The sequence below is a fragment of the Typha latifolia genome, chromosome 10, assembly GCF_019914945.1.
Source record: "Typha latifolia isolate L0001 chromosome 10, TyphaL0001v2, whole genome shotgun sequence".
Taxonomy (NCBI): Eukaryota; Viridiplantae; Streptophyta; class Magnoliopsida; order Poales; family Typhaceae; genus Typha; species Typha latifolia.
Window position 1 is genome coordinate 1,620,873 of NC_133095.1, and position 23,532 is coordinate 1,644,404.

At 36.9% G+C, this 23,532-nt stretch overlaps 4 protein-coding genes and 1 long non-coding RNA gene across 8 annotated transcripts; 4 read left to right on the forward strand and 1 right to left on the reverse strand.

Moving 5' to 3' along the window:
• Positions 1-160: 160 nt before the first annotated feature.
• On the forward strand, positions 161-2,936 carry LOC140796724 (uncharacterized). 2 transcript variants are annotated; one of them, XR_012110514.1, is made up of 4 exons: positions 161-299; positions 778-851; positions 1,913-1,980; positions 2,713-2,936. It is a non-coding gene; the product is annotated as an uncharacterized lncRNA (long non-coding RNA). The 2 variants fall into 2 exon arrangements; XR_012110515.1 differs by lacking the exon at positions 2,713-2,936 and having other exon boundaries at positions 1,913-2,214.
• Positions 2,937-3,894: 958 nt separating this feature from the next.
• Positions 3,895-8,784, forward strand: LOC140796920 (probable inactive leucine-rich repeat receptor-like protein kinase At3g03770). The gene is made up of 8 exons (XM_073150132.1): positions 3,895-4,347; positions 4,461-5,852; positions 6,319-6,452; positions 6,658-6,898; positions 6,998-7,206; positions 7,295-7,341; positions 7,671-7,782; positions 7,965-8,784. Exons 2-8 carry the CDS (start codon positions 4,520-4,522, stop codon positions 8,238-8,240), a joined length of 2,352 nt encoding a protein of 783 aa, XP_073006233.1. The 5' UTR covers positions 3,895-4,347; positions 4,461-4,519; the 3' UTR covers positions 8,241-8,784.
• Positions 8,785-9,040: 256 nt separating this feature from the next.
• Positions 9,041-12,094, reverse strand: LOC140796146 (ubiquitin-conjugating enzyme E2 2). Its single transcript, XM_073149037.1, has 5 exons — positions 11,803-12,094; positions 11,673-11,698; positions 10,468-10,557; positions 10,222-10,310; positions 9,041-9,594 (listed from the first exon to the last, which is right to left on the reverse strand). Exons 1-5 carry the CDS (start codon positions 11,925-11,927, stop codon positions 9,466-9,468), a joined length of 459 nt encoding a protein of 152 aa, XP_073005138.1. The 5' UTR covers positions 11,928-12,094; the 3' UTR covers positions 9,041-9,465.
• A 3,910-nt stretch (positions 12,095-16,004) lies between these two features.
• Positions 16,005-17,325, forward strand: LOC140796436 (LOB domain-containing protein 20). Its single transcript, XM_073149473.1, has 2 exons — positions 16,005-16,328; positions 17,035-17,325. Exons 1-2 carry the CDS (start codon positions 16,005-16,007, stop codon positions 17,323-17,325), a joined length of 615 nt encoding a protein of 204 aa, XP_073005574.1.
• Positions 17,326-17,787: 462 nt separating this feature from the next.
• LOC140797005 (uncharacterized) lies at positions 17,788-22,684 on the forward strand. Of its 3 annotated transcripts, none has more exons than XM_073150243.1 (10): positions 17,788-18,008; positions 18,384-18,576; positions 18,657-18,814; positions 18,909-19,054; positions 19,614-19,676; positions 19,821-19,913; positions 20,454-20,615; positions 20,705-20,802; positions 20,869-21,038; positions 22,064-22,684. In XM_073150243.1, exons 1-10 carry the CDS (start codon positions 17,879-17,881, stop codon positions 22,372-22,374), a joined length of 1,524 nt encoding a protein of 507 aa, XP_073006344.1. In that variant the 5' UTR covers positions 17,788-17,878; the 3' UTR covers positions 22,375-22,684. The 3 variants fall into 3 exon arrangements, with proteins under 3 accessions (XP_073006344.1, XP_073006346.1, XP_073006345.1); XM_073150245.1 differs by having other exon boundaries at positions 17,802-18,008; positions 22,069-22,684; XM_073150244.1 differs by having other exon boundaries at positions 17,826-18,008; positions 18,384-18,583.
• Positions 22,685-23,532: the final 848 nt, after the last annotated feature.

Below are 23,532 nucleotides of genomic sequence, written 5' to 3' on the forward strand. Positions count from 1 at the left end.
AAGGTGATTTAAATGTTAGATTTTTGAGCTGCAGTACATTTATTTGAGTTAGGTGAATTTTGTATGATAAAATGGAGTCAAAAGTCCTCCCCGAGGGACTCTTTTGCAAATATACGGAAATAAGGGTGTGCAATTGTAAATATGTCGAAACGAGATAAATTTCGATAAGATCAGGTGTAAGTACTAAGCGGAACCCCTCTCCCTCGTCGCCGATTCGATCCAAATTCGATGCTTCTTATCTCGATTGCTGTTTAATTTCTTCTACTGGAATCTTCGCATGATGATAATTAGGGGAGAAGGTAATTCTAATGCTTCTTTAGTTGCTTTTGAGCAATTCATGCCCTTGTTTCATGCGATTCTAGAAACGAGGTAATAATGTGAAGTATCTTGCAGTAAAGTCTGCAAACTTCACAATCGAGTGTGTTTCTTGCAGTAGATGATGTATCGATTATCTTAGGTAGGAAGAGATATCTTTTAGAGTATTCTACAATTGCTTGATAAAGTCTATGTGGTTGTGGTCATATATCTAGTTTAATGGACTTCCAATATTCTAATTCTTGAAAATGTTTGGGGATGGACAAACCCTAGGTAGGGAGTTTCTGTCAACTTTGATTTCAGATACTGTACCCTTGTCTTGTAGCAGATGAAAGATCTTGACTTTTCTCCAAAAAGGATTTGGTTACAGAGGTTGAGATGCTTGATGAAGAAACTTTTCACACCCTAATATTAAGATATATGGTATCCACTAAATCTTTTTGGTCTTTAATTATTTTTCAGATGAGCTTTGGATGAGTATAGGAATTAAACTCTCAAGGAGATCTTGGTAGATGATATAATTTCTTGGAATTGAGGTAAACTCAAATCAAATTCATAGCATTCATCTTAAAATTTCATTATTTGAACCCTTTGAATTCCATACTCAAAGTTGCGATTCGATACATTTCTTAGATACCTGTAGTTGGTATAATGGATTTGAATCTGATTGCGGATCAATCTACAATAAATCCTTGTAACGTCAGTAAGGATTACATTAAAAGGCTTATTGTCTATTGGAGGCTCTCCCCTTTGACTTGTCTTCTCTTCCAGCTTACCTGTTATTAATGTGGGAAAATGATTGGATAAAGACGATGAAGGATCGCATTCTGGACAAGTTCTTAACTAGAGATTGGTAACACAATAAATGTGCAATATTGATGTTGATTATCTTTTGTTTAGAACATTGTGAGCTTTGATTATCCATTGTTGTAGAAATATCTAACCATCATTTTCAAGTTACTCAGCATGCATAAATACTATTATTTTCTTATTGTAGCTATTAATGTCATTTAGTCCCATATTGGAAAACTAAGAAGATAGAAATTGTCTTTCTATGTACCACTTCTCAAAAAATATAAATATTATAGGTAGAAAGTAATTTTTTTTTTTCTTAAAAAAAACTTGAGTCAAGTCGAACTTAAGCTTAACTTCAATCAGTTTTGAGCTGGGATCTTAGCTCGCTAGATTACACCCCTAGTCTAAGATTCTTTATTATCAGTATATCCAGCTAAAACACCTGCTTTTTGATGTCATATATTGTAAATCATAACATTTAGTTCATTCTTATGCATTTCCTTGGTGTGTTTGTAGAGTTGGTAATCACATCTCTTTGACCCACTGAAGGTCTTCTTCAGTTGGGAGTTTGTTTGGCACCATGAAGTTGCTGAACCAAAAAGGTCAATGGTTGCTGCTTGGTTGAGCTAGTTGTCTATTGACACTTAAATTACTGCAGGACTAAATTAGATCAGTATCCAGTAGTCAATTCCTAAGTCAACCGCACCATTTATATTATATGCATCTCAGCTTCTATTGCTTAATGACGAGCTTCAAGGTCCTTGCCCAAGTAAATAATCTAACACATTTCCTTTATTCACAGACTTGCTTGTTGTGCCCGGGGGAACAAATGATATTTTATTGAAAAATGTTGAAGAGTTGCAGAGACTGGTGAGTTGTGAGAAGTCCTCACTGAATCTTTCTCTGTAATTTGTGATAGTTGTTTCTTGGTTTGCTCTCGAGGCAACTTAGTAATTATCATAGTGGTTGGAAATGCCAGTGCTTGGTATTCTGTGGGCTTAATTATCTAACTATCTATGATGTTGTTATCAAGGAGCTTTGGGTTCTATGAACTTACAAAGCTCTTTCTAGGAGTATGATACACCTGACTGCAGGGTATTCCTACAGCAGAGCCTTCAGAAATTACAGCAAATGGCGGTGATTAAGAAGGTCATAAGATTAACTCTAATTTTAAATAATTATTATAGAGAAAATTATTCAGTAATTTAGTGGTTTAGTTCAATGGCTCGATTCGATTGATAGCTTGACAGTATAATTGGCTTGAAGAAATAACTCAACAACACGACAATTTGAAATAGATCTCAGCAGCATTTAGCATATTATTTGGAGTCTAAATTTGAAAACTTACTATATTACCTAAATTTTTATAAGATTTAAGTGTCTCTATATTTATTTATGGAGAATTAAATTTTTTGTTCAAACTTATATTTAACTTTGGTGCTCATAAATAATATTAAAAAAGTACTTTATACAGACCAATTTTAGTAAAGTTGGTGGGCATATTTCTTATGCTTATTAAGATAGCAGGAGTTCATCTCTATATGCTTATTATATATTATATATGAAATTGCTTAGTCGATAACTTGGCTCAACGGTCAACAGCTGATTCTTTGGAGCTGCGGATTTCCTACAGAAAGGGTATGAAAATGGGGCCCAAGAAATTGATACACGTGGCAGTCATGTCCAGATCACCTTCCTAACATTCGACAGGAGCTGTCGCGCTCACCTTTTTCTTCTTATTTTTTTATATAAATTGTTATTAAATTTTAATATATTATATTTTTCATTACATTTCATAAATTATTATAAATGCCACTAATTTTTTTTACTCCTCAATTATAATTATAATAATTTTTTAACACTTATATTATAAAATATTTATCAATAATTTTTTTCTTACATAAAGTAAGATATTTTCTTTGGACTATAATACTGAGTAAAGTATTGAATAGTTCTTAAATTATTTAAAATAATTTATAAAAATGCAACCTGGCCTTTGGTGATAATTATATCATTTTGAAGAATATAGCAACGGTAATTATGACATTTTGAAAGTTTCTAGTGATAAATATATTAAAAATCTTTTTCTTTTTTCTAAGCTTCTGTTTTCATATCTGAGTCAGCAAGGCTTACGAAGTAGAGAACGTGGGACGCACTTAAGCAATCATGTCCGCTTAATGCTTCAGTGCATCGTAAGACGTTGAATAATATTATTGATTCGTAGAATATCCTATGTAAACAGAGATAAAACTATAATATATATAAGAAAGGTTGGTGTTAATTTGCATAAAAATATAATAAATTACAAAATGCCAGGGTGTAAATTCTACAGAAAGATGAAAATTTAAGGGATGAGAAGGCATCCAAGTCCATGAAATGAAGAAAATTAATAGCATAATTAAGGTCAAAATATTTAGATAAAACAAAAGAATAAGTCGAGACGCGTATTTGGACCCCAAAAAAAATCATAATAATATATCCACGTTAATGCTTGGGGATCAGGAAATATTACAATCAGAACCGTCCAAGCTCAGCCCATCGCCACGAATCGGACGGCCGGGAGGTGCTGGCTCACGATATGCCGCATTACACCACAAGTCCACCTGAACAAGGGTATTTTCGTCAATTTTGATTGAATAATGGCGCGAAGCAACGGCCACGTAGAGAAGAAGGGAGACCATCCTGACACCGACGCAACCATCTACAGAAGCCTCTTTTCTTTTTCTTTTTTCTTTTTAATTTTTTTTTTCCTCTCTTCTCTCTCCCTCAAACTCTACCAAAGGCGTCTCCTTTGCTGCTCCACCATTGGGAGAGATGCTCTTCTTTTGCTTTCCCACGCTTTAATGGTGACCGTGGAGGAGGAGAAAAGGAAAGGAAATAAAGGAATAAATAAGCTTCCTTAAATATGAAAGAGAGAAGAGAAGCAAAGGTGTCCCTTGTCATGGTGGGGAAAAAAGCGTACTTGGTTTTGTCTTATTGTCCTCTCCCCTGCATCCGTTTCAAGCTCAGCTTTCGGAGACCATTTGACCGTTTGCCCATTTCTTATCCCCGTCTTGGAGAGAAACAAAGCATCTGACTCACCTTAACCTCTTCAAAGTTGGGTTTCTGAATGTTGGACTTTGATTCGATCTTGGAGCTAGCTTTTCTATGGGTTGAATCGTGGGAAACGAAATAATCCGATATTTATGTTCCTAGTTTGTGGTCCTTCCATCTACATTGTTGTTTCTGAGGAGAAAGGTACGTTCTTCTTGCTTGCCTGCGTTCAAGTTAAGATTTTTTTTTCCTTGATCTAGTAGAATATATTTCAAAAGGTGGAAATGCCCACATTTATTTTGGTTTTTTCTGTTTAGTTCTTGTAGAAAGAAGGATTTTCTGTTAGAGTTTTGAAGGAGAAGATTAGTACTGATCAATGGCTATTCGAAGTTACTACTCTTATCTGCTCATCTTCTCAATATTTGCGGTCTTAATCCTTTACACAGAACAGCTGCAGACCTCACAAACATGGTCTCTTCTAAGAATCAAGCAGCTCTTGAACTACCCATCTGTACTTAGTGGATGGAATAAGCACACTAACTTCTGCAAGGTCCAAACCACTGCATCTGTTACTGTAGTTTGCTATAAGAACAGTTTGACCCAGCTACATATCATCGGTAAGCAGGGTTCTCCACCTCTTCCCAAAAACTTCTCAATAGATGCCCTCTTCATTACTCTCACCAGGCTTCCAGACTTGAAAGTTCTCACCTTGGCTTCTCTTGGCCTATGGGGTCCCTTACCTGCAACAATTTCTCGGTTATCATCGCTGGAGATAGTCAACATGAGCAACAATTTCCTTTCTGGAGCGATTCCTCAAGCAGTATCCAATCTGACCAATCTCCAGACCCTAATACTTGATTATAACTTGCTTACTGATGGAGTTCCAGATTGGTTGAATGCGCTTCCAGTCTTGGCTGTTCTGAGTTTAAAGAACAATACATTAAATGGTTCTCTGCCTGATTCTATAGGAAAGATGGTATCTCTAAGAACACTTGTGCTCTCGTCGAATAATTTAACTGGAGAATTGCCTGATCTCAGCGATTTGACTAACCTTCAAGTGCTCGATTTGGAGAACAACTCACTTGGACCACAATTTCCGAAATTGGGAAAGAAGGTGGTGTCTGTTGTTTTGAGGAAAAACAGGTTTGGCGGTGGTCTACCTGCTGAATTAAGCTATTTTTATACACTCCAGTTGCTGGATGTCTCTCTCAATAGATTTGTTGGTCCGTTTATGCCGCCGGTGTTGTCTTTGCCTTTAATTCGTTATATAAATATTGCTGGAAATAGATTCACTGGAATGCTCTTCAAAAACATGTCGTGCAATGACGAACTTGTGTTTGTGGATTTGTCGTCAAATCTTCTGTCTGGCAACTTGCCTGCTTGCTTGAGTTCAGGTTCTAAGGAGAAGGTGGTTTTTTATTGGGGAAATTGTTTAGACACCAATGATCCTAGCCAGCACCCATCATCCTTTTGTCAGAACCAGGCTTTGGCTGTGGGAATATTGCCTGAGACACCAAAGGAGAAATCAGTTGGAAAGGCAGTTATTCAGTTCAGTGTTTTGGGAGTGGCAATTGTATGTGCTTTGCTCGTTGGTCTTCTGATATTTTTCACAACAAAAATGATAAGGAAAAGAAGAATGAAAGAACCCCCAGGAAAGCTAACTGAGCATGCTTCAAGTGGGTATTCTACCAAGTTGCTCGCTGATGCAAGTATAATCTCTCTCTCTCTCTCTCTCTCTCTCTCTCTCTCTCTCTCTCTCTCTCTCTCTCTCTCTCACACACACACACACACACACACACACACACCTATTTATTACTCATATATAACTGGAAGGAGTGAACTGACATGTAATTGAACAGACATAAAATTCTACTCAGTTAAAAGATACGTTATTGAGGGAGCGAATAGGTAGAAGTGTATAGGTTGGCTTTCAAAGTAAAACTAAATATACAGAGCTGCATTGCATCATGTTCCATTTTGGTGATATTTGTCTTGTGGGTTTCCTATAATTTTAGTGTTGTTCTTATGTAATATATGAAAAACTCTTTGGCAATCTTATTGTACTTAGTAATCCTTGGAATAAGTCACTGCATTTCATTTTGTTTTGCTGTTAGTTTACATACTTCATCTTAATTTGAAATGCTACTGATCTGAATTTCACTTCTCAAAACAAAGGGTATATATCTCAGACAATGAAGTTGGGAGCACTTGGTCTTCCATCTTACCGATCATTTTCTTTGGAGGAACTTGAAGCAGCAACGGATAACTTTGGGACATCAACTTTCATGGGAGAAGTTCCTCATGGTCAGGTATGCATTGCTCATTATTGTTATGCAACAGGTTATTGAACTTCAACTTATCAAATATTATGTTGTTAGCACATATTAAGAAATATGTACTCCATTTTGTCCATTCGGGATGATGTATGTAAACATTATAGATGCTCTAAAAGCATGTGAAATATCATAATGCTTTTACACATGATAGTGAAACAAAAATTCTATATACTTCCAGATGCACCGAGGCAAGCTCAATAATGGCATGTTGGTGACAGTATGTTCCTTGAAACTAAAAAAGAAGCAGAGTTCACACAACTTTAATCGTCACATTGAGCTGATATTGAAGCTTAGGCATTATCATTTAGTTAGTGCACTTGGGCACTGTTTTGAATATGACCTTGATGATTCCAGTGTCAGCCAACTGTTTCTCATCTTTGAATATGTATCAGACGAAAATTTAAGGAGTGTCATTTCAAGTAAGTTTCCATTTTCTCTTTAATTTGTTGAGCTTACATCCACTTGTTGCCTTATCTACTTCTACTTACAGTAACATTTTGTAAAATGCCATTTTGTAGAGGGACTCGAAGGAAAGAAGTTTATCTGGACACACAGAATATCGGCTGCCATAGGAATAGCAAAGGGTATTCAGTTTTTGCATGGAGGTATCATACCTGGCTTGTTTGCAAATGACCTGAAAATCACAAATATATTTTTAGATCAGAACCTTGTTGCTAAAATCAGCAGCTACAATTTGCCTATACTAGCAGAAAATATGAAAACTGAGGTAAGAAGAAAAAGGACCTTCAAGTATAGCTTAAAATGTTCAGTCAAGTCAGTATTGTTGACATGGCATCAATTATGCATCCTTGCAGGTAGGGGCTGGAGAATCTTCTCTTGGGTCGAAGGAATCTATCAAGAGGTAATTAAGAATACTTTGTCATTTTCCAGAAGATTTGAAAGAAAGGTTTGCTTATGATGCAGTGAGCCATTTGAGAGTTGATAGGATCTAGGATATAAAACTCAGTCTTATCACCTTATGAAATTATAACTTCTTATGCAGCTTAATAGAGTGAGTGATCGGTATCCTGAAATACTGATAAACATGCACCCAAAAAGAAAAGAAAAGGAGGCAAAGTCATGCATTGGATGCATTTCATTTATTCTGCATATACATCAACATGTTTTCTGTAACTCTTGACTATTAATTGGAAGTGATTGCTATAAACCACCTTCTCTGGTTGTTTGCAGGGTTAAGCATGGGGACAAGATCGACATCTATGATTTTGGTGTAATCTTGTTGGAAATTGTGTGCGGAAAGCCAGTCACATCACATTATGAGGTGAAAACCTTGAAGAATCAGGTACAACTTTGTTTACTTACAACTGCTTTTGTTTACGTTAACGTTGATTGGAAGGCTAGTTCTGTAGTTTATTCCATATTTTGCTAATTTTCTAGTTTGATCTTGTGCCAGTTTGTTCTGTAAACCCATAATTCTTATCTAATTATATAAGTTTTTGTATTTAAATTTGCCTACTTGAACAGCTACAATCAAGCATAATAGTTGATGGGGCTGCTAGGAGGAGGAGCATTATAGATCCGGTGGTAAGTAGGACTTGTTCAGGTGAATCGCTGAAGACTGTTATGGAGTTGTGCTTGCGATGTCTATCTGAGGACCCAACAGAGAGACCGTCAGTCGAGGATGTGCTTTGGAACTTGCAGTTTGCTGCCCAAGTCCAGGATGCATGGAGGAGAGATTCTCAGAGCAGCGAAGATTTCCCACCTTCACCTTCTCAGGACCCTAATTCACCAGTCAATTAGAGTTGAACTGTTATCCCCAACGGAAAATGGCTAACTGCAATAAGGACAGCCTTCGGTTCTGTTCCTAAGTTCTTGCCGTTTACTGCATTGCTGTGAAATGAATTCAAGCAAATATATGATCTTGTCTGCTAAAGATGAAGGTTTTATTTTGCAGCTGTATTGCCATCTGTCAATAGGAAACCTTTGCAGCCTCCCAAATTTCTCAAGCTGAAGTTGCAAAGTATCCTGCAAGATGTGTACATTCTGATTTTGTGTTCCCTTTGTTTCTATTCTTGGTGTGCAAAAATGCTACTACTTGATTCACAGATGGTCATAAGAAATCTGTTGGCTTGACACTCTGAATATGTAGTTAGTTAAGTTTTTTTTGTTTTTCATCAGATCATTTGAGGCTTTTACATGTGCCTTCGAATGACAGTGGATGCTGGATAGTAGTATATATGTATCAGAGACTATAAGTTTGCTTCCTTTTGCCTTTTCTTCTTGAGAAAACTAAGAATCTGCCAATAAATTCATTCACCTCAGAGAGGAGTCTTGAACTCCCAAACTACTTGATTTTGAGAATGAGCTCACCTTTTTGCATTGTTCCATTTGATTCACTAGCATATCACTGATTCTTGGGAGTTGCACAAGACAGTGAAGTAACACTATGACATGTATCATTCTTAGCCCTATTACACAATCACAAGATGCAGTATGGTCACCGTCTAGTGCCATTGTGCCACACCTATTCATGAAATAAACCATAACTGGGAAGTATCCCAATTTTCTCAACAGGAAAAGAAAATGCTGCATGAGAAAGATTGATCATGAAGCTACTTCATCAATATTCAACAGAACCCATCATAATACATAACCCAGCTAAAAAGAGCAATCTGCATTGCAACTCAGAGTCTTGCATATACAAAATTACTAATATCAGCATCTATATCAGAAGCTGAAGCACTACCTACCAACTTTCTGAAGTCTTTCCCTAGTTCTAAGAAGGATATATCACCTAGGAAATTGTTGGCTATATATTACATAAAAGCATTTTGATCCACATAATATGGGTGATTACATAGGAAAAACACAACAGGCAACTCAGAGACCAGCACACAACATAAGGATAAATCCACAAACCAATACTTGAAACGAATGCTTGATAGGAGCATCTGACAAGCCAGAAGCGGTAAAAGAGTGGCACATTGCTTAATTGACATTCTGTTGTAGCAGACTTTCCTCGCCCTTAATCTGCAGTCCAGCTCTGCTCGACTATTTCACGAACTTTGCGGTTGTACTCGCGTTTGTTCTCACTGAACATTCGAGCTGCCTCAGAATTTGCAGGAGAGTTCGGATTCGGGTCACAGAGGAGAGACTGAAAAAGGGATGCATAGAAGCAGGGTTGGTTGTTTAATGTCAACAAAAGAAAAACATTTTTTTTCCTACTAAAAGTGAGTAAATTACGAGTTAAGTGCAAAATTAGCTACAGTAAGCAGACAACTCAATAATGAGAACTACTGCCTCTGAGTAAAGCACTATACCAACATACAAAACTTTAATGTGATAAATACATTATTTTGCCCACTATGTAAACAATCATAATGTCCTTGAAGAACATTTGTGTAAAATTACTAACATCCAGCAGAGAGGTTCTTCGTTCCATAAGGAAACAGAAAAACTAGTCAAATGTGGACAACTCAATTTCCATGTGTTTATTTTGCATACGACAAAATAAGTATTGAACCCATCTTATCTTCCATGAAATTACTATCAGAAAATAAAAGAAATCTTCTCTTTCCATAAAAAACTTCTCTCAAACTATTAAACATATTTTCCACATGTAAATAGATTCCAGATATGCCTCTATTGTGCTTGTATGGAGACACTAACATAGATACTTGAATAATAGACTACTAGGATTTTCTTCTAGTATCTTCGTAGAAGGCTTCTTTTTTCAAGGGAAAAAAAAACTTTCATTCTTCCTACAAGAAAACAAGAGTACCTGAATAGAAGTAAGTATTGCAGCAACATCATAGATAGGGCTCCACTGGTTTTGTAAAATATCCAAGCAGATGCTTCCATCTGCATAGACTGGAGAAAGAAAAATAAAAAACCATGTAAGCAATGACTACTACTTTAGTAGAGTAACAGTGCTAATCAATTAAGAATGGTAAATTGGTAATCATATCTACTTTAGTGAAGCAATAGTTCTAACAAATTTAAGAACATGTCAAGGGCCGCAACTTACTGTTTGGGTGGAACATCCGCGAGACAAACCTAACAGTTGGTGGTTTGTTAGGATAATCTTCCGTAAATTGCAGGGTCAATTTAAACGTGCCTACACAGTAAATTGAAGAGTTAGTAAAAATTAGACAGTATACCTAGTAGCAATAGCAGTAAGCAATTCAACGCTAGGATTACATTCAAAAAGAATTTCCTGTTTTCACTATTTTTCCCTTATCATGCACGATGGCATGAGTTAAGATTTTTCCCCATCTCCAAAAATATTTCCTGAGATAACTTGAAACTCAATGAGGATAAGAATAAAGAAATCAAGAAGAATACTGGCACATTAAAAGAGAGGCACAACTACAATAAGGTGAAGAAGCTCCCTGATACATTCGAAGTTGCATTAAATCCAATCTTACAAGAATTTCAAACTTACAAAGCAAGGAAACTCAAATCCTTATGGCCTCTTACGCAAGAAGCACAAACAGAGGATAAGAAAATTCTTAAGGTCGAGATTTGTCAAAAATGTGAACCGAATGTCAATCAAATATATCCATGCAATACATAATCACTCAGCAGCAGATAAGCTTTGAGCAAGAAAATAAAATTAGTGGGTATTTCATGGTAAAAGAAAGATAATATCAAGATTCAAGGGTAACAAATGCAAAAAGGAGAAGGAACAAAAAAAAAATTAGAATACAATCACATGCCCTAAACACTACCTAGGATTATGTAGTGAAAAACCAAAAACCAAATCAGAAACAAAGGACAAGTTTAGAGGTGACTTCGGGCCAATAAAGACACACCAAGCAAGTTAACTAGGATACAAACTGTGGAACGACGTCATAGTTTACAAGAACCATTAAATCCAAGCCTTCTCCCAACAATAAGGGCTCATTTAGAGCACAATAGAAGTTGAGAAGGCTCCACAGACGAATATAAAATTTCTATGATTAGGTTGGCCTGTAACCCTAACATCACTCTCTATGACGGAAGCAAGCGAAGAAAGGAAACATCAGATGTACCAACCCAAAAAGAGAGAAGCACAAGCAAGACAATTTAATTTAGGTTCCCATGGATCCAAATCCACCACAGCAAAAATAACTGAAAAACCTCAAATTTAACCAAGTATTTTCAACAGGAATAATAATCTTAATGGGATCTGCGCCGCAAAAACAACCAAAGATCCAATCTTGACAGGAGATTTAGCATCGATCAACTCACCACCATCCCATGGAGTATCATCGGGTCTGCAGATTAAACGGGAAAAAGAAAAAACCCATCAAAACCCAATCATCCAAAAGACCCAATCACAAAAAGTTTCCAAGAAACCGAATTGGATCGCGAAACCAACCCGAAGATGACGGCGTTCCACAGCATGATGTTGTTGTCGTGCGGCGCGCCGCTGATCCCCGCGGGCGGATCCTGCTGCAGCCGCTTGAAATCACGCATCAGCCGCTTCCTCGCCGGCGTCGACATCTCCGTTCAACCCACCTCGCGAGAAAGAAGTGAGATTTTTGGCCAAAAAATAAAAAAGGTGGGATTTTTACCTCAACTTCTCCCAATACTTATATAAGCTCCTTCCTCCGTTCCCCCAATACGAGAGAAGAAGAAGAAGAGCTGGATCGCAATGGCCGGGGAGAATCGCCTTTTATAATTGCCATTTCGCTTTCTAAAGTAATTGATTCTCTACATCACTGATTGCAGGAATACGCTATATATCATCACATCACATATTCACACTACACTCTTAAAAGAACTAAAATTTGCTACAATTTACCCCTCAAACTAAGCAAAAACATTAGCAACTAAGTTGCTTTTGATTTTTGTTCTCTCCGTATTGATCTAAGGATGAAACAAACAATTTTGATCGAAATATGATTCGTTTCAGTCGACAATAATCTAAAAGACAGGTGAAACTCCGTTTAGTAACATCAAATCAAGCATTTTTAGCTCACAAGAGTATATTTTTGACGGCATAACTATTCACATCTATGTTTTAACTGTTTCTTTTCACAAAAAAAAAAAAATTTTTTTTTCTTGGCATACTACTGTATAACTGTAGAGTTAGTGTTAGATTAATTTATAGCAGTGAAAAGTACAAGGTGTGAATACTGGAACTGATATATTAATGGCTCAGAGTCCTGCAACTGGAGCTGAAGAGGATCGTAGTACCACTTTGTTCAACTTTCTACTGATTCCACTTATATTGAGTCTTTTTTTTGGGTGGTCCATCTTGTGGTGATTGGTGCTAAGATTCCTCTCCCATGGCCACCACCACCCATGCATCAATGGGCCCCTTTATTGCTGTGTGACTTTCCATAAGAGTGCATGTCACTTGTCTGCAATTTGCCTCCATTCTGATTCCCTTTGCTGTCTAAACATTGTGGTAAGTAGAACTCCAGAACTTGGTCACATTCTAGTGGTGAAGTTTTATGGCTTGTTTGGAATCAATTCTAGATAGAATTCAATTGAGTTCATCTAATCGTGTTGTCTGGAATGAGAGGAATTCATTTTCATAGTGTGTTTCCTTGTTTTACTCACAAGCTTTATTGATGATATAGCAAGTTCAGGGTTAGTTTTGAGATTTGGAAATATAACTTAAGTGGCAAATGAATTTCATTTAAATCTGATCTAAAATCATCGAATTTCATTACATACATTGAAATTAATTTAAAGATATCAATTAAAATCCTGTCACTGGTTCCAAACAGCAAAATTTGGTAAAATTAAAATTTTGAATCAATTGAACTATACCGAATTGGTGATTCAAACATGGTGTTTTTGTTTAGGCATCTAGTTGCAGATCATTCCAATCTGGGTTGTTTATTTTAATTCATACGTGGCAAAAGTGAAGAATTATTCATCAATATATATATATATATATATATAGAGAGAGAGAGAGAGAGAGAGAGAGAGAGAGAGAGAGAGAGAGAGAGAGAGAGCATAAGGAAGTTTATTACGACTCTAAAAGGTTTCAACAAAAAACTAATAGCTCCAAAGAACATGAAAGGAGTCATCTCTTCTTCTTCTTCTTCCAAGGACTTAGAGAAAACTACATCTTCACTAGGAAAGGTTACATCCTTTTAGCCTCATCAATGATCTCTGAGTTCAGGAACTCTGAAGCAACCTTGCCATATGCTCTCTCTATCAATGAGCCCATGTATCTCTCTTGTGCACCCTTCCTCACTTCTACATGCTCCTCCACCTCCTCCTTGAAGTTAAAATTAGAAGAATTTATCATTAACAAACCTGACATATTATAAAGCAATCTTCTTGGAGAACAATTAAAGACTACCTCCATTTGATCTCGAAGAGTGCTGCTCTGACTTGTTGACTCACAGTGAACTCCAAGAGCATTATTGCATTTAGTATCTCTCTCTCTGCTCCAAGAAATATTTAAGAAAACAAAAACAAAAACACTGTCAAAAAAAAATTGAACGATTCTATTGCTTACTCATTGTCTGCCGGCACGAGATTCGCGCGATCTTCGGAATCCAGCCCTCCGATGAGCTCTCGGGTCGCTGGTGTATAGAATTTTATGTCATCTTCTTGTTCTTTAATGTGATTTGCACTTGTGTGAAGAAGAGTAGAGTCTGAAGTACTACCTTTCTTTGGGTGTTCCTCCTTGGCCTTCCCTGATTTACAATTAGCTCTGTACTTCTGACAAGCCGAGAGAAAAAAAAAGAAGAAAAGTTTACAGAGGATGAAAGATTGAATTAACTCAAGATCGATGTATAGGAGTAGATACTTGGAGATGGCTTTTGACATGGCGAAGAGTTAGGCCATGAACTCCCATTGCCTCCATTGCTTGCTTTATGGCAGTAGGCTTTGCTTCTGCAGTTTGCAGTGATAAAAAACTTCAAATCTCTTCATCATCAAACATATATTGTGATACAGCTTCTTTGATATAAAATCAACATGCACTTTGAAGAGAAGGACACGAAAATCCTAACCATTTGGACCTCCAAGCCGTGCAACAGCTACAACAAATCGATCATGGAGATCAGAATTCCATCGAAGGCGATGTTTCGGATAGAACGCATACAAGCAAGACGCAAACAACGACGACGTTGACGACGGTAGAATTTGATTACGAGACATTTTCTTTTCTTTTCTTTCTCTTTGCCGAGAGAGATCCTGAACATAGGAAAATAAGAATAGCTAAATTAGTCACTAAAATAAGCTTAATTAATTCCTAAAAAAGAATAATAAATCTTACGAAATGGTTATATATATATATATTCTAGAGCAACACAAACTACCCTAGTGATGGAGAAGACTATAACTCAAGAAGCAAAGATGTTGTTATGCATGGGCTCGTTATATATGGCTTATGGCCAACTCCTTTTCTGGGTGAAAAGACTGTTATGCCCTCACAAGTTGTAGAATGTTTGCTTGTAAGAAAAGGGTAAAAGAGTCTATACGTGCCACTGTTCGTTGATAAAGAGAATCCACAAAGTAGATATCCTACGACGTACTGAGGACGCTAAATCTAACTGAGAGTTTGAGACCCAGTGCTATATAATGCATGGAAATGGATACGCTAAATCTATTGAAGATATTCTTGTCGTCATCAACTGAAATTTCGCAATTTAGATCATTTGCTCGATTCAACTTAACACGGACGTAATTAGATATTTATATCTCTACGTAGAATGCCTATCGGGTTAAATATATTTATATTCTTGTATTTACTGTTTTAAACTTTGTTTTGTATTTCTAAATTTTAGTGTATTTTAATTAAACTATAAGTACAAATGCCATTAACTAAGATGATTAAATAACTTAAAATAATCTTTTTTTATTATAGTACAAAATAAAAGTTTGGTGGGCTAAATTAATTTGTATTTAAATTAGTAATAATTTTTAAATTAAAAAGGTACCATTAAATTCTCAAATAACTTTTCCGTATGATATGCTATTAAATCCCTCTCATTTTGTTTTTATTATGTCGAAAAATACTCTATCGCAGTACACTGTAATTTCCCAGCAATTAACATACGTTTTTTTTTTTTTTTCAACTTAGTTACATTATATTTTTTAATTGCGAACATTGTATACTCAAAATTATTTACGCTTCGTTATGAAAAAATAAATGCATGTAAAAAAATATTCCACTCATTTTTGCAACAATACTGTTAGACATTGTAGGAGACAAATTTAGTGAGGGGGTATTTTAGATGTTTTATATTTCTTATTTTGAGAAGTAACGAAATAATGTCTGTTGGAGGGTGTTATTTGAAAATTTGCCAAAAAGAAAAATGAAATATTGCAGAAAGACAGGGTGAGACGAGAGAATTTACCATCCTCTCTTGCATGCATGCAAGAACCCTCAAAAAGATGTCGTCCTCCCCACTTCACAATTCTTGCGTGCTCTCTTCTTGCATGCCCTCCTCCTACCCCCGCTTTCAAAAAATAAAATAAAGATAAATAAATAAATCTCGTCTCCTCCACCCAATCCCACCACGACTCCAACGTGGGCGCGCCCACACGCACTCCCCCCAATATACAACAACTGCACGAGAGCACGGGTGGCACCATCGGCCGGAATGCATGGCCACCCGCGGCGGCGCCAGCGAGTCACCGGGCGACAGGTGTCCCAGGCAGGGCCAGCCGCCGTGCGGCGCGTGCAAGTTCCTGCGTCGGAAGTGCACGGCGGGGTGCGTGTTCGCGCCGCACTTCGGGTCGGACCAGGGGGCGGCGCGGTTCGCGGCGGTGCACAAGGTGTTCGGGGCGAGCAACGTGTCCAGGCTGCTCTCGAGGGTCCCCCTCGGGCGGAGGGACGACGCCGTCGTCACCGTCTGCTACGAGGCCCAGGCCAGGATCGCCGACCCCGTCTACGGCTGCGTCTCCGCCATCCTCGCGCTCCAGCACCAGGTCGTCTTTAATTGTCCTTCGTCTCTTTCGCCTTTTTCTTGTCATTTTTCATATTAGATCTCCTTATTATGTTTTGTGACACTTTGGCCCTCAACTATATAATATCTCACACCTTACATAAATATAAAACATTTTAAAAACAGTTTACCCACAATTTTTTTTCTCTCTAAATAAGATTAAAATAGTTATCGAAATGCTTAAAATTAATCACAAACAGAATTTGAAAGAAAAAAAAATCAAATCGATAATTTTATAATTTACCCTCTATTTTTTAATTTTATGATTAGTAACACCCCACTATATAGGTATTTATAATGCTAACCTTGTATTATCTTTATTGCGATGAAAACACCCTAAAGTCAAAAGAGAATAGGAGAAGGATAAATTTGCAAAATGGAAACCAGTCCTGAGATTAAAAAAAAGAAGAAGAAGAAGAAGACGAAAGATAAGCTGAGTATTTTAGTTATTTAAATTTGGACGGGATAAACTTATCTTGACAAATACTCATCTGCAGGGGTTTAAATCATAAAAATTCTCTAATTTTTTGAGAGACCGAATATCGAAGCCTTTTTTTGCAAATATTGAAGATGTAGGGATTAAATCATAATAAAAGAACATGATCGTTGCAAATTTCCCTACTAAATAAATAACTCCGAGCTTTCTCTCTTCTTCTTCTTCTTTTTTAACCTCTTCCTCCATTTCGAAGGTGGCGGTGCTCCAAGCGGAGCTCTCGATCGTGCAGTCGCAGCTAATAAACAGCAGGCTGGCCTTCGCCTCCACCCACACCCACTCACAGCAGTTGCAGCCCGCCTTCTCCAACTCCTCCTCCTCGGCCGCACCAAACCATTCTGCCAACTTCACCGCCGCCTTACCATCGTCCTCTGCGTTAGATCTCGCGGATTCGGATCCTTCTTCTTCGCAGGAGGGCCTTGATCACGAAGAGGAGCGCAAAGATCCGATTGCCTTCGCCAATCGCTTCCTCCATCATCCCAAGTGATTTAAATTAATTAATCGTTGTCTAATCATGTAGATTGAATCAATAATATTTGTTTCTCTGTTTGTTTTATTAGATCATGGATAAGAAATAAAGTAGCAGCTGTTACTAGTAGTATTAGGCAATTTGAGTTTTCCATTATAAAAAATGCGATGATTATGTTTTTTTTTCTTTCTATTTGGTAAAAAAACCACCTTTGGTTTTTAAAATTTACAAATCTACTCCTCATTCTTTGGATGACAAAGAATATTATATATATATTCCTCGTTTTGCAGATGAACAAACAAAGAAAATGCGGGATATTTTGACTAAAAATCTGCGAAGGTGTAAATATTTAAAATATAGGAGGTTTCTCGTATAATCCGAAATATTGGTGATTATTAACAAAAAGAACCCCTATTGATTGGATTTTCTTATTCATAATTCGGGCCCCGATAAGAGGCCCTATGACCCGGTAACTTTATTGGGCCTCTAAACAATACGGCAGTCCCTCCTCCAGCAAAAGGCGAAACCCGCGCCAGTGCCTCGTTTTTCGTACTCTCTCCACTGCGGGGAGATGGGAAGAAGACCTTCTTCCTCCTCTACTCTGCCCTCTCTCTCTTCTCCTCTTCTTCCCCTTCTTGTCCTTCTTCTCCCTCTCGCCTCTCTCTTCTCCCTCTCTTCGAGCGAGCAAGCGCCTCTCAGAGGTATTCTTCTTCGCCTTCCCGAAAAGAAGCCTTCTTTCTTCGTGTACGATGCCCTAGAACTGATTCGAAACTAGAGGATTCGGTTATGGTGTGGAGTATATGTTTTTCTTTTCGACTTATGGGTTAGAGTTCTAGGGTTTTCCGTTTAGATACAGGTTTATTCTTAAAACCTTTTGGGGGTGATCTTTGTGTTTTTGTAGACTAAATGGTTTTCTTGTACTTTCAGAACTTTCTTCTATGTTATAAGGCATTTCTGAGGAAAAAAGCAAGTATATTTTCTGATTTTTTAGTGCATTTTGCATCTCAGAACCCATTTGTGATTGTAGCAACGTTTTCTCATAACTCGTTTGATCCCTTTGTTTTGGGCAATGACAGAAGTTAATTTGGAGAACCCTAGTGTACGCTTTATTCCATCGTTCATAGCCGGACAATTTTGCGAGCGAATCCGTATTTCTGGCATATCAAGGTTAAATCTTAGGAGCTATTCCAGTACTAGAAGGGTTATATTCAAGGTTTCAGAAGCCGTGCCTGAAAGACTTCATGGGACGACAGAGGTTTGCTTTCATAGGTAAGTGGTAAGATTCTGACTCTTTGAAGTTCGTTGGAGACTTAGATTATTAGAGAATCTAATTTGGAAACTATTTGCAGGAACAACTCTATTGGCCTTTGCAAATGCGAGATGGATGAATGGCAAGCTCTCCAGAAAGGGCAGTGGCGTGCTACAATATCTCCTTATGCGAACAGATATCTTGATGTAAAATTGAAGGATAAAATATCCAATTCCTTCACACTTTCCATTGAGGAAGGTATTTGAAATGCCTTTTATTCTAATTCTTAAACATTGACTTGATGTTAGTTTGTTCACTGAAGTTGAACATGATTTTCCTTCCATTCATGCAGAGTTTCAGCAATGGCGATTGGTTTGCCTTGGTATTGGTTTTGTCCTGCTGCTCATGGCACCCATTATTAGCAACTGGGTTCCATTTTATTATAGCAGTTCCATGGTTTTGGGAGTTGTACTTGTTGTTCTGATCATTCTCTTTCAGGTATTGTTTTTATCATCGTTTCAAATATTTGAAGTTCTTATTATGAAAGATTCCTAATCCTCAGTTGTCCAAAACTAAAACCTAAAAGACTTGTTATCCAAACCCACCAAAAACCCAAGCTATAATGATTACATACTAAAGCCATAAATTATGTATTTATGTATCATGACATCAGGAAAATACCAATATTGTGATATTGTATAAGAATGTTCATGTGGACCGTGCACGTATCTGTTGATACATCCTGATAAAACTAGTGAGTATTTTAACAATAGTAATCAGTTTGACCTTTTGTCGTCCAATTGATTGCTATTCCCTAATGTGGATTTTGTGGTATTATGCCATGAAACAGCAATATGTGTATTAAATCAGAGATCACTTTTTGTTGAAGTTTGTAAAAGTTAGCTGCTGATAGGTTACTTGAGAAATGACTGAACTTGTAAAAGTTGTAGTTCATGCGTTTCTTTAACTCTTTTTTTTTGGCATTTAGCATGGAAACTCTATTTGTCTAGGAATTTTCTATTGCTTACAGGGCACTGACTTTCTTGAATGGCTGTAGGGGATGAAATTGCTACCCACAGGAAGAAAAAATATCTTCTATCTAACAATTTATGGATCTGTGGTATGGATTAAATTTATTTATTTTTTCCATCCTATAGCTTGTATATCTAAGATTTTATAATCGGAATTCTGATTCATTTTAGTATGAATAGGTTCATCTTGGCCTACTGTTTCTGATTGTTATATTTTTTTTCCTTAATATTAGTTAGGTGTCGGTTCGTACATTGCGCACTACTTCTCCACATTGGTCAATTCTATTCTTGTGAATTTTGGGTTGAGTGAAGAGATGCATAACCCAGTAAGTCCATCTACTTTAATTAGCAGTGATATGGTATTATGATTTTGATTTCATCCATATCTGTAAGCAGAAATTTTTGGTGTCAACTTCTCAAACTCTACACTTAAAGATGTTATTTTTAATGTATCTAGTTCATCAAATGTTTTTAGGAAGTGATGATAATGTTTTTATGAATTTGAAGTCTTTAAATTTGAAGGAATATGGACATTGACCGTCATATTTGATCAGATTATGAAACACCACTTGGTGGCAACATGCCATCTGAAATTTTGATTTTGGAAACATATGTGATGATTGCGACTTCAATGAAGTTGAAGTTTATAATAGTCATCTTCTTTGAACTTGTTTTTTTTATTTACGCTAATTAAAGTACACTGGCGCTTTCTACAGTTTTCTTATTTTAATGTGCCTTGATGCAGTAACAGATTATTCTTTTTTGGTTAGATTTTCTTTTCTGGTTCTTGTTGTTAGTTGTTACTTGTTCTGCTATCTCTATTGCCCAATTTTCTGCACATTGCTGAAAGTTTCTGTTGATTACAGGTTTCCATTTTTATTTTAGTAGGAATAATCTTAACTGGAGCAGCTTTAGGCTACTGGATTGTGCGGAAATTTATAATTTCAAAAGAGGGCGGTGTAGATGCTGGGATAGCAGAATTTGTAAAATGGACGATGCGTGTTATTGCTCTTGTATTTGTTTCCCAGGTGCGTTTTTTTAATGATCTCTTTACTTTAATCATGTTTTGCGCTGAATCTTGTAGTGATATATGTTTCTCTTTCTTGTTTCTCGCTAGAGCACTCTCGACTCTCTACTAGCATTGGTTGCTGTTGGTGTCTGTTGGAGTATTTGCTCCCTAATTACTAAATGGAAGTCGTCACGAACAATTAAATTGTAAGTTCTACATAATCTGACATTTATTTCACGCCGAGACACTTAGTATCTCAGTTTTGGATGCAGACAGCAGACACCATTGAAAAATGGAAGTTTGTGGCAGCGAAAGGTTAGGCAGGTATCTGCAAATAATAAACAGGCAGAATTCTTCAGTCGATCAACTAGGAAAGATCTGGGACAGAGTATTTGGGGGAGCTCAAGCAGTCCATATGCTTGGTCCAGATCACCAAAGAATGGTAACAAATAAAGCGGAAAACTTAGCTTAATGGCACTTCTTGACATGTTTGTCATGTTATAACTTGTGCTTTGTTCAGTAAATTTTGATTAGGCACTGTGTGCTAAGATCATCCTGTTTGGCCTTTTGGGGATGCGATAACTTTTTCCACAGCTTGCTTTGTTGGCCTCTGTACATGGGATTTCTTTGGCATCTCAAATATTTCAGCATGCCATATATTTCAGCTAGCTGTGTTCAGATCATCTGAATGTGCTATTCTTGTCAAATTTGCTTGGCTATGAGATTTTTGAGTATAAAATATTTGGGAACCATAAGAAAAGAAAAAAATAGACATAAATAGGATGAGTGTTAATGTACATTCCTTCTCACCTTGCTGTTAATAACAATGAAGATGCTAACCTTCCATGTATTCATGAAGTAGCTTATCGCATAGGGGGTATATGTAGATTACATCTCTATGGAAGAATTAACATATATCAGCTGACACCCACCCCAACTTTTTGTGAGTACTGCAATGCTACTGACCTGGCCACCCATTGTGGATTTCTAATCTTGGAGTTTGGAGGCCTTGAGACTTGAGACATAATTTGCTGGGAACTTTTTTACACACTGCATCAAGTCTCCTAATATGTGATGAATGAGCGGACTAGTATATAGTTAGACATATCTTCTTTCTCATCAAGTTGAGGACATAGATACTAGGTCTTGCGTCCTCTGAAATCCAGTATATGATGAATTGCCTTTTTGTGAGCTAATTTATACTGATGAAATAGTTTGGTTTCCTTTATCTGGTTGTCTTATAATCATCATCTTCTATGTGCCTTATGCCAGTTTTCCTTGCATGTTATGTACTGATCTAAGAATATCTTGTGTCCCGCATTAGTATTCTTCTATGCTTACTTCTAGATTTTATCCGATACTTGCTACTTCTATGGTGAGCAATTTCCGACATTTCATAATTCTATTGTTTTCCACATACAGCACTTTTTTCCTTAGAGGTTTTGAAAGATAACCTTGTTCTTGCAGGACAGATCTTCACATCACCTAGCATGAAAATGATAAACCAGTATGAAGATTATTACTCAAGTTATCATAAAATGCCAAAACGCAAATTCTCCAAGAAGGATTGGGAGGACTTCACACGTGAATCAACCAGGGAAGCTCTGACTGACTGGGCTTCAACCCCTGAGGTTGCAGAATGGCTTGCTGATAATGCTCATCGCCTGCGGGTAGATCGAGATAGCAGTTCTGACGAGAGCATGGCAAGCTCGTCAGGTTCGTCTGAAGAAACTGCAGTGGAGAATGGCAATGCTCTAAGTCTCTTAAAGTGGTACTAAACTCTGTCTGTTGTTTTGTTCATATGTGTAACATAACGAAAATGAGGAAGAACTGGACTAGCTACCTCATTTTTTTACTTATCTTTTCCATGGTGTTCCTGTTGTCTCCTTGTCAAGCCAACTTTGATGGCAATTTTGGTTACTGTGGTTCCTCCTATTAGGTGATGCACAGTTGATGTACTTTGTCTAGCGTGGTGGTAACTCTGGTTTTTCTTTTCCATGGTGGTCTTTTTTCTTTCATTTTTGTGTAATATGGCAGTTGTAGTTGTGTACTTGTGTATTGCTACGAGGATAGCTACAGTTTTTCTGATTCTTTTTGTCTTCTTGAAGTAATTCTGCTTATGCTTATGCTTCCACAGATTTTACATTTAAGTCATCATCCTTCCTTTTTCTATGATTAAGTCAATTCCTTGTAGAAGAGCAGCATATTATCAGGTTGTTCCGAGGTTTACCATCAGTTAAAAATTTCTTTTACTGAATGGTGGCTGAGGACAGAGAGGAAGTTTTAGAGAAGAGATCGGAGAAAAAAAAATAGAGAAAAAAGAGGCAGAATACCTCTCCTCTCCTCCTCGTTACTTAGGCTAGGAGAGGGGAGAGAGGAAGATATTCTATTCCTTATGTGAGATTTATACCATATTATTTGAATGTTAGGTGCGAACCAAGTTTGTCATTGTCTGAAGGCTACAGTAGACGTTGAAATACTGCATTTATCTACAGACTCTTCAAATTGTTGATCTATTGCTTTCATATCTCCCAGTTGATGCTTTTATTACCCTATGGGTGCCCAAGTTTTGAGTTAGTAGGAATCAACCGTAAGAATTGGCAAAAACAGCCCTCACAGTTTTATCTATTTTTTATTTTCTGATTAACAAAAATAATTATTTTTCTTAATTTAGCAGTACGAGATATACTGTGACTTGTCGCGAACTTAACATTTTTTATCGGTTGGCTAGTTTGTGCAGCACTCCATCTTCTTCGTAGGATAAAGTAAATTTCTAAGTAAAGATAGTATAGAAGTAAGAAGAAAAAAAAAAGACTTCGATAAGCTTAAACTTTGTCGGTGAAATTTTTACTTCTAATTTTAGATCATTTTTATAATTAAATATACAAATTTTTATATAAGCCAAAAAAATTTAGCTACTAAGATATTTAAATATT

What these genes read in the sequence shown, in the direction of transcription:
- LOC140796920 (XM_073150132.1), top strand. Translation starts at nt 4,520, where the DNA reads ATGGCTATTCGAAGTTACTACTCTTATCTGCTCATCTTCTCAATATTT. An exon ending in TTTAAGGAGTGTCATTTCAA is followed by an intron (nt 6,899 to 6,997) that starts GTAAGTTTCCAT and finishes GCCATTTTGTAG; the next exon opens with AGGGACTCGAAGGAAAGAAG. An exon ending in TCGAAGGAATCTATCAAGAG is followed by an intron (nt 7,342 to 7,670) that starts GTAATTAAGAAT and finishes GGTTGTTTGCAG; the next exon opens with GGTTAAGCATGGGGACAAGA.
- LOC140796146 (XM_073149037.1), bottom strand. Translation starts at nt 11,927, where the DNA reads ATGTCGACGCCGGCGAGGAAGCGGCTGATGCGTGATTTCAAGCGGCTG. An exon ending in GCGGATGTTCCACCCAAACA is followed by an intron (nt 10,311 to 10,467) that starts GTAAGTTGCGGC and finishes TTCTTTCTCCAG; the next exon opens with TCTATGCAGATGGAAGCATC. An exon ending in CAATACTTACTTCTATTCAG is followed by an intron (nt 9,595 to 10,221) that starts GTACTCTTGTTT and finishes TCCCTTTTTCAG; the next exon opens with TCTCTCCTCTGTGACCCGAA.
- LOC140796436 (XM_073149473.1), top strand. Translation starts at nt 16,005, where the DNA reads ATGGCCACCCGCGGCGGCGCCAGCGAGTCACCGGGCGACAGGTGTCCC. An exon ending in TCCTCGCGCTCCAGCACCAG is followed by an intron (nt 16,329 to 17,034) that starts GTCGTCTTTAAT and finishes TCCATTTCGAAG; the next exon opens with GTGGCGGTGCTCCAAGCGGA.
- LOC140797005 (XM_073150243.1), top strand. Translation starts at nt 17,879, where the DNA reads ATGGGAAGAAGACCTTCTTCCTCCTCTACTCTGCCCTCTCTCTCTTCT. An exon ending in ACAGAGGTTTGCTTTCATAG is followed by an intron (nt 18,577 to 18,656) that starts GTAAGTGGTAAG and finishes AACTATTTGCAG; the next exon opens with GAACAACTCTATTGGCCTTT. An exon ending in CTCTTGTATTTGTTTCCCAG is followed by an intron (nt 20,616 to 20,704) that starts GTGCGTTTTTTT and finishes GTTTCTCGCTAG; the next exon opens with AGCACTCTCGACTCTCTACT.